The 13,175-nt window shown below is 42.3% G+C and overlaps 1 protein-coding gene across 2 annotated transcripts in view; it reads left to right on the plus strand.

Annotated features, from left to right (window-relative positions):
- LOC308316601 (dynamin-1-like) overlaps positions 1 to 12,902 on the plus strand; it is a gene marked incomplete at both ends in the record, with an annotated part of 29,511 nt that extends 16,609 nt beyond the window's left edge. For both annotated transcript variants that reach the window (XM_080765289.1, XM_080765290.1), the window contains 4 exons: positions 1,961 to 2,047; positions 4,898 to 5,052; positions 6,408 to 6,578; positions 12,842 to 12,902. In XM_080765289.1, the coding sequence (XP_080621415.1) occupies positions 1,961 to 2,047; positions 4,898 to 5,052; positions 6,408 to 6,578; positions 12,842 to 12,902 (474 nt within the window). The remainder of the gene's footprint in view (positions 1 to 1,960; positions 2,048 to 4,897; positions 5,053 to 6,407; positions 6,579 to 12,841) is intronic.
- Positions 12,903 to 13,175: the final 273 nt, after the last annotated feature.

Genomic DNA, 13,175 nt, shown 5'->3' on the forward strand with positions numbered 1-13,175 from the left:
CTAAACGCGTGAATCTTTTTACAATGACGTCATTTTTCAGAAAGGAAGCATTTGAGGGTTAAAATGTGTCTTAATGCTTCCAACTCGAGTAGAATTATTAATGTTTTGTACAAGTGTCATGCATGGCAACAAGAATATATGATGTGGAGCCAATAAAGACTATTATTATTGAAGGTGCACACATTTGCTCGGTAAAGTATTTCGGGGGCATATTTAGAATGTGTGCAGGCTTGAGTATGTTGAATCTAGTTTGCATTAATGAGGATTTAGTTGACACAATACAATAAAATGGCGACAGTATTCCATGTGGGGCAGACGGCCTGTCACAGCCAGATTTGGGAGAGCAGCGCAGCTTTGTTGTTGCGAGGAAAGCGGTAAAATGAGACTTTCGTGGTCATCATCAGGGTTTCATGTTGCACTGCTGTCTCGTTAACCCAGCTGCAGTGAATAATAACCTCATGTCATCCTGACCTAATCAATCAACGTCCCCGCGGTAAACTCTCCATATAACGTTAATGTTCACTGCAGACCGCATACACGTATAAGATACAGGCATAAGTTACATGACGACCACCAAATGTCAGGCCTACAGTCCACTGTACACGCTATTTCGTTTCCAAAATGCTTATTGTAGGCTACCCATCGTCATGTGTCCAAATCCAAAAGAACAGATCTGTAAACTGTCGACACGCCATGAGCGGTGCATTGGTGATTTGTATGTCTATTCGCATGGGCAGTCCGTGAAGCAGATTACGCGTATGGGCTTGAGAGGCAAATGATTGATGTAAAACTGCTAGCCAAGCTTGGCAGTTAATAGCCTAATAATAATATATACGGGACCGTTGCACTTTGTGGACGCGGGGACTGGAAATAAAGTTCTGCGTCACTTCAGAGGAATTAAAGGGAGCTGCTACTAGTTTGCTTACCCCTGGCCCTGGAAAAACAACGTGTTGAACGTGAGTTGCATAAAATCCTTTATTTCTGCGACGAAAGTGTAAAGTCCTCTCTCTCTCTCTCTCTCTCTCTCTGTGTATAATAATTGAAACATGGCGCCAATGGCCATATAGAGGCTTTTTTAAATTTACTTCATCATCTTTCTCCACTTCTCCTTCAACGGGCCGAGCATGCTCAAACATATGTATTTTGTGCACAGTGCCGTGTGCACTGAGCGGCTCGGAGCGGAGGACAGTCACTCTGACCCATTTTAAAACCCACTCCGCGCTCACTTCTAAAATCCACCCGCTCCGCTCACATGCTCTGATGTGGACACAAAAGCGACACAAAAGTAGGACCCGGAAGTATTTCAGGAGGGGGGCGCTCACATCACGGCTAAAATACTGAATAGACCGTGAATTAAGCCTATTTTGCGGAGATTTGAAATCCGCCATTCTTTCTATATATCCGGTTCCGAAATGCACCCAGAAATGACTGCAAACGCAGCCACGATTAATGGGACCATAAAGTACTAAACGCATATCACGATGAAGACTTTAGGCTATAGCGGTTGAAAACATAATGTGTTTATGAAAAGGTTTACTAGTCTAAGGTAAAAAAAAATCCCAAAACTGGTCCGCCATTATGGGACTTTCATTGGAGAATAACAAAGGAACAAGCACGGCCACTTTACTCACGTATTTACTTTCACACCCAGTAAACCACACTGTAATTATCAACGGTCAGGGGATCGACAGTAGAGGACATACATATTCTGTGACTACTTAAAAGGTAAGAACAAACGGAACACCGCTGGCACAGGGGTGAATTAAACAATGATTCACTCTGACATTGAATGAGTTAAAATAGCTTGCCGGCCGCCAGTAAAAAATTAAATAAATCACCAGTCCGCCCTAGTAGTATAGGCAAGCAGTTCCTTGGTCTTTGCCAGCATTGAGACTGTTGAGACTGCACTAGATGCGTCGCAAGAAGCGACGTCCGCTTTAAACCTCTCCTCTCTTCACAGACGAAGGACTTCATCCATGCAGAGTTGCTGGCTCAGCTTTATTCTTGTGGAGATCAGAACACGTTGATGGAAGAATCCCAAGAACAGGTAGAAGACGCACGCACGCACGCACGCACGCACACACACACACACACACACACACACACACACACACAGGGACCAGTGTTGTTTTCGTCGACTAAAACTAAGACGAAAAATGTTCGTCGACTACCTATTTTCACTGACAATTTCGTAGACAAATAAAAACTAGACTAAAATGTTAGGAAGGGACTAGTGGACAAGAGATCCAGTAAGATTTTACACTTGGTTGCATGCTGAAAATAGCAGATCTACTTGTAGATCGGCTATTTTCAGCAAGTGTAAAAACAATCATATACGACGGCGTCACGACCCGCCAAAATACATTTTAGCCGACTAAATCGACTGTAGATTTAGTCGACTAAAATCTTATGACATTTTAGTCGACTAAGACTAGACTAACGCTAAGACATTCCAGGTGACTAAAATGTGACTAAAACTAAATGTTAAAGTTTCAGTCCAAAGACTATGACTAAAATAGACAATTGCTGCCAAAAACAACACTGACAGAGACACAAGTATTTTAGGTGCAGTAAAGCCTAAGGTTAGTGTAACTGCTCCCAAACCATCTTTATCCGTGGCAGAAATATGACAACGCTCCAACTGATTTCACTGAGGGCTTTTATTTGTCCCAAGTGGCAACCGTGAAAAACTGTAAATAAATCACATGATATACACTTTTAAATATCATGAAACAGTGAAATATGAACGTCTTTGTCAGTTAAACAAACAATAAAATGTACACAAACAATAAACACAAACAATGGCATAACTTTTACAGACAAACAAAACAATTGGGAACATACCGTATGCGCCTTCTGCACCGATTATTCAGGAGTTCAGTTAAGTTCTTTCATATTATATTATTTTCTTTTATCTTATCTTAGTCATGTCAGACTCTCTGACATGAGAGAGCTCCTCTCTGCAGCTCTGCTCTTTTTGTTCTGATCTGACATGCCCAAGACCCACAGGTGCTTTAAATAGGTAATCAGAGCAGGTGAGCCCAATTCAACCTGCCCAGGAACCAGACAGACCACAAAACAGAGCACAGTAGATGGCACCATATCACCATGCCTTTACCATTATGTACCCAAATAAACCTCCAAAATGTTCACATATACATTTTCAGAAATGTGAGCAATAAAATAGAATAGAAAATAGAAATAGAAAAATAGAAATACAAAATACCCAATGCTGGGACAGTTACAGTTAGATTCACAACCTCATGGATATGTCCTCTGCATGAATGATACAACACGCATGTCACTCAGCACTCCATGGGCTCCGAGTAGCGGCGGGCGGCTCCGCCATGGCAGCAGAGACAGCGCGATACGTTGCCATGAACCCCTCTCTGCCTCGTCTTTGGGGACATCCCCCAGCGTTCTCTAAAACCCCCCCAACAACCTGTGGCTTTTGATCAGGCCGTGCACCTCGACACGCACGTCGAGGACGACGTCCCACCTCTGGAATATTATCTATTCAAATCGATATCGATTGTTTCCACTGATCATCCAATGCCTTGGGTTTGGTTTCCTCTCGCCCGCGACTATAGAAATTCAGATTCCACCTGCCCGCAATAAACCCTCCATATAGGCTGTCTCGAATTAATACAAAATGCTGCTGCTAACTAGGTCTTTTAGACGAAAAGAAAAACAGAGGTAAGATTTCTTTTTAAGTTCTCCTACAATTTACAATTTAGGCATTTACATAGCAGACGCTCTTAATCCAGAGCGATTTACATTAAGCAAGAACAAAAAAAAGCATGGGAATACATCACAAGCATGGGAATACGTCACAGTATTGAACAGTCTTGCCGCGATGAAAAATAGTGACAAATGTGCCCAGCAGGACCCTGAGGTCAGCTGACCAGGCTCTATTGGTCATTACAGGGTTAATGGCCAAAGGTGACAGAGCCTTTGGGTCTGTAGCGCCTCCTCGTGACCTGAGAGCTGCAGACAGGTTTACAATAATTGAAACTATTGTTTTGTTTTGTTGTTTGTTTGTTTGTTTGTTTGTTTGTTTGTTTGCTTTTATGACGGCTTCTATTTCAGCAAGAGAAAGGCTGTAGTTTCTATTAGCTTGGAATCCCCACCGGTGATGTCGCCGATAGGCAGGTTTCTGAACCAATGAGACGCAGAGTGTAGAAGGAAACTGTGCCATCTTATCATGAGCGTTAGTGAGGACCAATTATAATGAAGATAAGGTTTGAAAATGTGCTCATTTGATGTATATTGTATTGCTAATGCATATATTGTATTGTTAATGCATATATTAGTTTAGTTTAGTTTATTTGCACATATGTAAAAATAAAAATAAAAATAAAAAATAACAACAATATGGTAAAATAAAGAAAATACAGAAACAAGATTAGTTACATACATGATGTGCTGGAAGTGCCAAAAAAACCCCAAGAGGCTTATCGAGTGGCCTTCCTATAGATTATAGAAGATACCAGTTGAGCTTAAATAACAGAAATTAAGATACGAATAATATTGGCAAACCTAAGAATTTAAAAGTAATGATAATAATGAAAACATTCTAATAATAAATATAAAATAATAACATGACTAGGGCGTGTTGCCCAAGTTTGTTAATAGAAATTGCAGCAATCGTCTCTTAAAAAGAGCAGAGTACTAGTACAGACTCTGACATGAGACGGTATAAGTTATTCCAAAAGTGTGGTCTCTCCTCTGAACTCGACGGGAAATTGGTGCCGATCGATGTTGTCCTGAAGAAAGCGTGAAGTGAAGATCGACGGATGCTCTGGTGTATAATGATTGATTGATGATGATTTCGTTATTATAAAATGGAATACATTTTGAAAACGGGGCTATAATTGTATCACGGTGTCGTACACAGGCTCATCATCGCGACGAGATGCTGAGGATGTACCACGCGCTGCGCGAGGCCCTCAGCATCATCGGCGACCTCAGCACCACCACGATCACCACGGCGATGCCCCCGCCCGTCGACGACTCGTGGCTGCAGGTGACCGGCATGCCGTCGGGACGCAGGTAACCGTGCATGGCGACCGCTGTCAGGGGCAACCGTGTCTCTCTGTATAGTGTAGGGTGGGTGGGGGGGGGACGAAATTACATTAGCCCATTCTGACCTGAGATCAGATTCTAAAAAATGTTTTTTAAAGGGACACTTCACCCTTTTTGCAAAAAAATATATGTTAATGACGTTTAGGAGCTTTAGAACACTTTCCTGGGGGTCTTTATGTGTGTAATATGTGGTTTTAGATATTTTAGATTGTAGCAGTGAGCCTGTTGTCTCTGATGTCATGGACACTGGGCTCACTTCCTTCCTGGACTACATGTTGTCTCAGTAAGACAGCTCTCCCCCTATCCACAAGGAGGAGCAGTGCACCAAAGAATTATGGGAATTGTAAGGTAGTGAGACCAGTGTCCATGACATCAGAGACAACAGGCTCACTGCTAATCTAAAATATCTAAAACCACATATTACACACATAAAGACCCCCAGGAAAGTGTTCTAAAGCTCCTAAACGTCATTAACATATATTTTTTTGCAAAAAGGGTGAAGTGTCCCTTTAACATCCTGACGGTTTTCTGAAAAAAATCTATGTTTCTATCTATGTTAGTCGTTCAAAAATATCAGACCTATACAAGCTCGCTGTGAGCTTGCAGATCTGCTATTTTTCAATAGCTAAAGCATAGCGTAATGCTAATAACACCAAAAGGGGTTCCCGCCCCCAAAATGGGTTAACACATGAATTCATTAAGTACCAATTCCGTGTCTCTCAATTAAATTCATTAAAGCTGCTATGAGCATTTTATTCAGACAGGCCAGCGATGGGTATAGAACTCTCCCAATCTGCATTCAAAGATGTCCCTAGAAGCTTTGTCATTGGTCGGAGAGAAAAAAAAAAAAACCCCGGTCACAATGACTAACCAATCGGGAAGCAGACAGGCAAAATCGACCAATGACAAAGCTTCGAGGAAAATGTTTGAACGCAGAAAGGGTGAAAATGATGACGTACGATGATAATAGTACATCATCAGTCGGAAATTGTACTGGAGTGTTAATGACTTTACACCACTGCAGAAAGGGCATGTGCTGTAGTTGATATTTCATCTGGTTTCCCCCATTGGGCACCTTATTGTACTGTACGTGAGACTGGTATACTGTACAAAACAAACAGCACACACTGGTGTGTCCCCTCACACATCAGGGTGAAATATGGTTATACGACAGTACTGATTTGAGCTCACTCTTTGTGTGTGCTCTCTAACAGAGGGACTTTGCACATGCCTGCCTGTCACTTTTGGAACAATAGAAAGCTCCTGTTGTGTGTGTGTGTGTGTGTGTGTGTGTGTGTGTGTGTGTGTGTGTGTGTGTCCAGGTCTCCTATGTCCAGCCCCACGCCTCAGCGGCGGGCCCCGGGGCCTCCTCGCCCAGGGGCCCGTTCGGCCCCCGGACCCCCCGGCCCCCCGTCCCGCCCAGGTGTGTCCCCCGACCCCGGAGCGCCCTCAATCCCCTCCAGACCCAACAGAGCGCCTCCCGGTGTACCGAGGTAGGTACTACACTTGCACGCGCGCGCGCACACACACACACACACACACACACACACACACACACACACACACACACACACACACACACACACACACACACACAGAGCAGAGCACATCGGAAGGTCGCCAGTGAGCCCAGTCTGTGTGTTGAAGTGTCCATAGGCAAGGCACTAAAGGCTGCGGCATGTTTCAACCGAACAACATCTTTGTTCCAGCCTTCAGTCAGGCCCGGCATAATGCACAGGCTTTAGGAGTCTGAAATCCAGAAGAGTCTGTGTGCGTGCGTGCGCGTGCGTGCGTGCGTGCGTGCGTGGTGACTGGGTTAGGGTTACGCACAGTTTTACTGAGGTTAAGGTTAGGAATAAGGTTAGGTTTAGGCATATAGTTTCTGTGAGGTTACGTTTCTTGTTTAAGGACTTCAGTGTTTAAGTACAGAACAAAGAATGTTTGCTATCGCCACCTTTGTTGAAGAAGAGTCTGGGCAATCATGTTTTAGTCTTCTTATCCTTAGGAATAAGGTTAGGTTTAGGCTTAGTTTAAAAAACGCAAGTCACACACAAGGAATAACTACCGGCCAATCACAGCGTGTCCTCACTGGTTGTAGAAAATAATCACACATAATCGAGTTGATCAACGACAGAAGGTCAAAGGTCAGCTGAAAGAACCAGTGACCCCGCCCTGACTCTCTGACAGCCCCACCCTATCATGCAGGTCAGCCCCGCCTCCTACGTCCAATCTTCCATAATGACCATATAATGGTTATTCTTTCAGAATCTCTATCAGTGACCAGTGAGGATTTTTGCACCAATGGTACGTCAGATGTCTGCGACATCACCGCTTGGCCATCATCTTGTGTGCCCTCATTGTCCAATCAGAATCCCTGTGCTCTCCATTTAACCCCTTGTATTCGGTCACGTACTTAACGACATGAGCGTGCTATCCACACGCGCATGCAGGGGGCGCTGTGGATGCTGATGTCGAGAGGAGCAGATGCAGAACAAGAGTGATTACTAACCTACTAATCTCTCTCTGTCTCCATCACATTCATTATGTCCCTGTCCGTCTTGTTAATTAAAGGGGCATTTCAACTTTATAACACTTCTGGAGTCATTGTAACATCCCAGGCACTTTAGCTTGGATTCAATATAAGACATTCAATATTAATTCGATCAGATACGCTCTTTTAGGAAGAGCTAAAATAAACTATTTTTTTCTTTTTTTAACTGCATTTTTTAACCATGTTAAAACTCATTGAAAATACATCCCTGGTTGTGAGCGGGGATTGAGGGGGTCTTTTGTGGTTTTTCAATGAGAGTTGGAAGTTACAATATCAATAAAAAATACAAATATCTAGATATTGAATCAAGCAACTTAAAAACGGTCTGGGGGCGTTCACAGAAGCCTGAGTAGACCTTAAAGTGACCCCAGAAGTGTTTTGAAGTGAAATACTGCTTTAGTGTCTGGAGATCATATTCCTGTGGACATAGTAAATACATTGTTTCTCAACATTTGTACTCCCACAGAGTTAAATGCATACTATTACCTTTCCCCTGTGTTAACCCATTTTGGGCGGGAATCCCCTTTTGGTGTTATAGCATTATGTTATGCTGTAATAGCTATTGAAAAATATAGCAGATCTACAAGCCACCGAGTGGCGCACTATAATGAGCGCCACTTTGACCTGATCTCAGGTCAAAATGGGTTAACGTAACAAAACAGTACATTCTTTCAATCCATCTTTTCCCTCTATAGCAGCACTGGATGATCACTCACTATATCAGCCTCTGGAGTAGTTGTGGTATGGTGTTCGTCTGCAGGGGCACGTCGGCGTCTCGCTGCAACGTGTAGTTTAGTGTAGTTTAGTAGTTGTGGTATGGTGTTCGTCTGCAGGGGCACGTCGGCGTCTCGCTGCAACGTGTAGTTTAGTAGTTTAGTGTAGTTTAGTAGTTGTGGTATGGTGTTCGTCTGCAGGGGCACGTCGGCGTCTCGCTGCATCGTGTAGTTTAGTAGTTTAGTGTAGTTTAGTAGTTGTGGTATGGCGTTCGTCTGCAGGGGCACGTCGGCGTCTCGCTGCATCGTGTAGTTTAGTGTAGTTTAGTAGTTGTGGTATGGTGTTCGTCTGCAGGGGCACGTCGGCGTCTCGCTGCATCGTGGCGTTTGTTTTGGTAAACGGGGGGGGGGGGGGGGGGTTGGGGGGGTGGGGGCTAAGGGTGGGTTCTGACGGGCCGTTCTGGCTGTTTTGACTGACCGCCTGGACTCAGCAAAGGTGGAAAAACAATATGCAAGCCCTTTGCAAAGACACAGGGACTCATTTTGCTACTCATACATGATATAGTGGCAGGAATTATGTTAAATATATTGAACCGAGCCGTCTTGGGGGTGTTCGCTCTATAGGTGTTTCGAGGTATACACAATGGAACGAGCGGGAACAGTTGGTTACTGTATACTTTTTGTATATATGTTTTATCAATAATATATCAATAGTACAAGTAAGACGCGTGAACGCGGGAAGCGAACGCAGATGTTGTGGCAGTCTGTTTTCTACTGTGTGTGTGTGTGTGGGTGCGCGACTGCGCGTGCGAGCGTGGTGGCGGGCGGGTGGTGTTACAGCGTGACAGACAGACAGACAGACAAGCCAGGCAGGCTTCCATAGTAGTCGCTCGCTACGTTCGCAATCACTCCGTTCGCATATAATCCACCAGTCGAGGGAGGGGTAAGAGAGCTACAGATGTCGCATGGAGAGAGAGAGAGAGAGTGAGCATGAGCAACTTGGAGTTGACTTGAAGGGACTTTTGTATTTATGTTTTTACCAACGCTGACCAAAGTGAAGCGACACGGGAACAGATATCTTCAGGTTTGAACGTAGTTTATAACAAACCGCGACGACGCCAAAACACAGCGAGAGGGGCGGTGTGTTTCTGCACGCGCACACCAATATTACCAGTGGTGGAAAAGTTACTCGCATGTTTTACTTAAGTAAAAGTATCAATACTGCAATGCAGAAATGCTGCTACAAGTAAAAGTCTGGTATTCAAAATGTTACTTGAGTGAAAGTACAAAGGTATTGGCATCAAAATGTACTTAAAGTACCCAAAGTAAAAGTATACCCATGTGCAGAATGTCTCCTTTTACAAGTTTTGGTGTAAAATGGTGTAAAATGTAAAAAAGGAAGAAAAAAAAAACATTTTCGAATGGCCGAAATGTAATACAGGGCTGAAGTGGTTAATGTATTATGTTTTGTAATAATAACCAAAATCTTCAAAGTAACTTGTAACTAAAAGCTTTCAAATAATCGTAGAGGAGTAAAATTACAACATTGGCCTCTGAGATGTAGTGGGGTATAGAAGTAAAAGTATTGCAAAATTGGAAATACTAAAAAGCATCTGTGCTTTTACTTCAGCAAATGTACTCAGTAACTTTTTACACCACTGCGTATTATTAGTCCAGTGGCGGATGACTGCTGGCATGAGGAAAGGATGGGTAGAAATGCAAATGTTGTTTTGTTAACAGTATACACACAAGCGCAAAGTTAAATGCGCAAAGTAAATATCATGTCTGTGTTCTGCATCATCATCATTATTACATGTCACAGTTCAACCTCAACTGTCACAAACAGTGTCATTATGTGGTCATGTTCTGTTTCATAGCTGTTTGTTTGTTTGTGTGTTAAAATACAACTAGTTTTTCTTTTTTTAAACATGAAGTGCCATACCCTAAAACATGTTTTAATGCTTTAACCCATTCTGGACGGGAACCCCTTTTTGGTGTTTTAACTAAGCAACATGTTATACTTTAGCTATTGAAAAATAGCAGATCTACAAGCTGGATAGCACGCCACTCGGTGGCGCGTTATGATCTTGTAGGTCTGCTATTTTAGAAAAATCGTAAAAATGACATTTTTCATTTTGACGTCAGGCCTAAAATGGGTTAAACCTCATAATGTGTGAACATACCTAGCAATAAAACGACATGAATGTATACTCCCATTACGCCACAGTATGTGTTATTATTAGACTGGAGTTAATTGTTAAACGTTACAGTTACTAGTTCATTATTACAACCAAGTTAAGATAATGTCGGGGTGGTGCACTGATGAAGGCTGGATAGCCGAAACAGTTGTCTATTATTCACTATGCAAGAATGAAAACTAAAAGCCATTCTTGTTTCTAGGCTTAAAATAAATTGATATCAATATTTTTGGTAAATCTCTATGGAAAAAAAACGAATTGTAGATTTTTCCAGCGAAGGATTTGGAGGTCAGAAGGAGTATGAAACGCACTTCAATAGCTTGATTTTACATCCGAATTGTTTGTTAATGTTACATCGTATTTGAGTTCATATTAGAGTTATATGTTGATGTTCTTCACGACATGATGTGAATGATTGTGGGTCGCTGTGTCCACCAGGAATCTTGACAGCTAAGGCTAAAAACAGATTCAGCATTGTGGGATATGCTGGATGTGGCTTTTTACTGCTTGCTGCTTCCGTGAGACTGCACAAAAAAAACGACAAAAGTTGAAATATTTGAATAATACTATAGCCTACACTGACACCTGCTGGACACACTGCCTTGAGTTATATGTGTTTAACACATCTATCTGTTACTGACTGTGTCCTCTCTGTCTGTCTGTCTGTCTGTCTGTCTGTCTGTAATGTATTGTGTTTATGTATGTTTCCACTCTTCTTTCATTGTTCTTTGTGTGTGTGTGCATCTTCAGTCGGAGGGTTCCTGTATCACCATCTCGACCATCGAGAACAGACTCTGAGTCCTCTGCCTAGTTCTCTCTCTCTCTCTCTCTCTCTCTCTCTCTCTCTCTCTCTCTCTCTCTCTCTCTCACAAATGCACGCATGCACGCACACACACACACACACACACACACACACACACACACACACACACACACACACACACACACACACAGATTTTCAGTGTAAGAAATTACACATTTACATTATTTACCACACTAAACACAAACCTAATATCACGTATCGCAAGTCAAACATTCCCAATACTCCACTAAACACACACACACACACACACACACACAAACATTATGAAAAGCACACTGTAACCGTCGAGCACAACCTCACCTTTGGTTAGCGCTGAGCTGGATCATTCTGGTTTTATCTGGTTTTATCTATCTGCCTGTATACTCTGTGTATAATGCCATGTGAAATAACATACAATCATATGGGTCGTGTGTTACTGTTTGTGTTTGTGTCAGGAATTCAAAATGTACTTCAGTAAAAGTACAAATGTTTTGAAATGTTCGTTCCATTTCAAGTTATCAAATGTTATTAACATCTTAAAAAAAAATAGCAGATCTACAAGCTCACAATGTGTCGCACCACGATGCATTGTGAGCTTGTAGATTGCCTATTTTCAAATGGCCGAAATGTATATAGGGCTGAAGTGGTTTATGTTAGTGTGTGTGTGTGTGTGTGTGTGTGTGTGTGTGTGTGTGTGTGTGTGTGTGTGTGTGTGTGTGTGTGTGTGTGTATATATATCTAAATCTACAAAGTAACTACAGTTTTCAAATAAATGTAGTAGAGTAAAAGTGCAATATTTGGAGCTGAGTAGAAGTAAAGGTATTAGAAATTGGAAATACTCAAGTAAATTACAAATACCTCAAAGTTGTACTTAAGTAAATGCACTTAGTTGCTTTCCACCACTGTGGACTCTCCAAAACTGTTACTTTTCAGGAAATGCAAAATAATCTGTTTTCCAATGGATCCAGTGTAGTTATTCATAGTCTCAGAAGCGCTTAATACTTTTCATTGGTTCAAAATGTTTCAAACATATATACATTTATTTATTCTTTTGTAGCGTAAAGAAAAACGGCAGATCTATCCCACAAGCCTCTTGTACGCGAAGTAGGGCATTCATATTATGAGATTCATGGGGATACGATACGAGACATTTCTTCCCTGACAGCAATTAGATATACTATAAAAAGGAACATTGTTCAGTTTCCTTGGATACCACGTGAACACTCGTTAGCTCAGCTTGCTAGCGATTTATTTGCAACCAATTATGATGCAACACTTCTAGACTGACAGGAAATACTTTTATTTTTATATGGAACCAAATATAATCTCTGTTTTGATCCAACGATGTTTGTGGAACTTCTCTGGGGATTCGATGTTAACGCCCAAAGTGTCTATTCAATATGAACGCATGACCCCCTCCCCCCACCCTAGGAATTGGTTTTGACTCTTTGTTCTTTTTTTTCTTTCTTTTCTTCCTCCTCCTTCCATTCAGTCGGCAGAGTAAAGGTAGTCCTGCCCACGGAGAGAGTCCCCAGTCTTCTATTGATGGTTAAACACACACGCACGCACGCACGCACACACACACGCACACACACACACACACACACACACACAAACACACACACACACACACACACACACACACACACACACACACACACACACACACACACACACACGGTGTGTAACTGCCCTTCACAACACATTCAATATGACTGATTGTAAAGCTGTGTGTGTGTGTGTGTGTGTGTGTGTGTGTGTGTTTATTAAGAATCTCAGAGTCACTTCTAGACAGTGGAGGAAGAAGTACTCAGACTTTTTGCTCC

Source organism: Protomyctophum bolini (genome assembly GCF_963924005.1).
Source record: "Protomyctophum bolini genome assembly, chromosome: 6".
NCBI lineage: Eukaryota > Metazoa > Chordata > Actinopteri > Myctophiformes > Myctophidae > Protomyctophum > Protomyctophum bolini.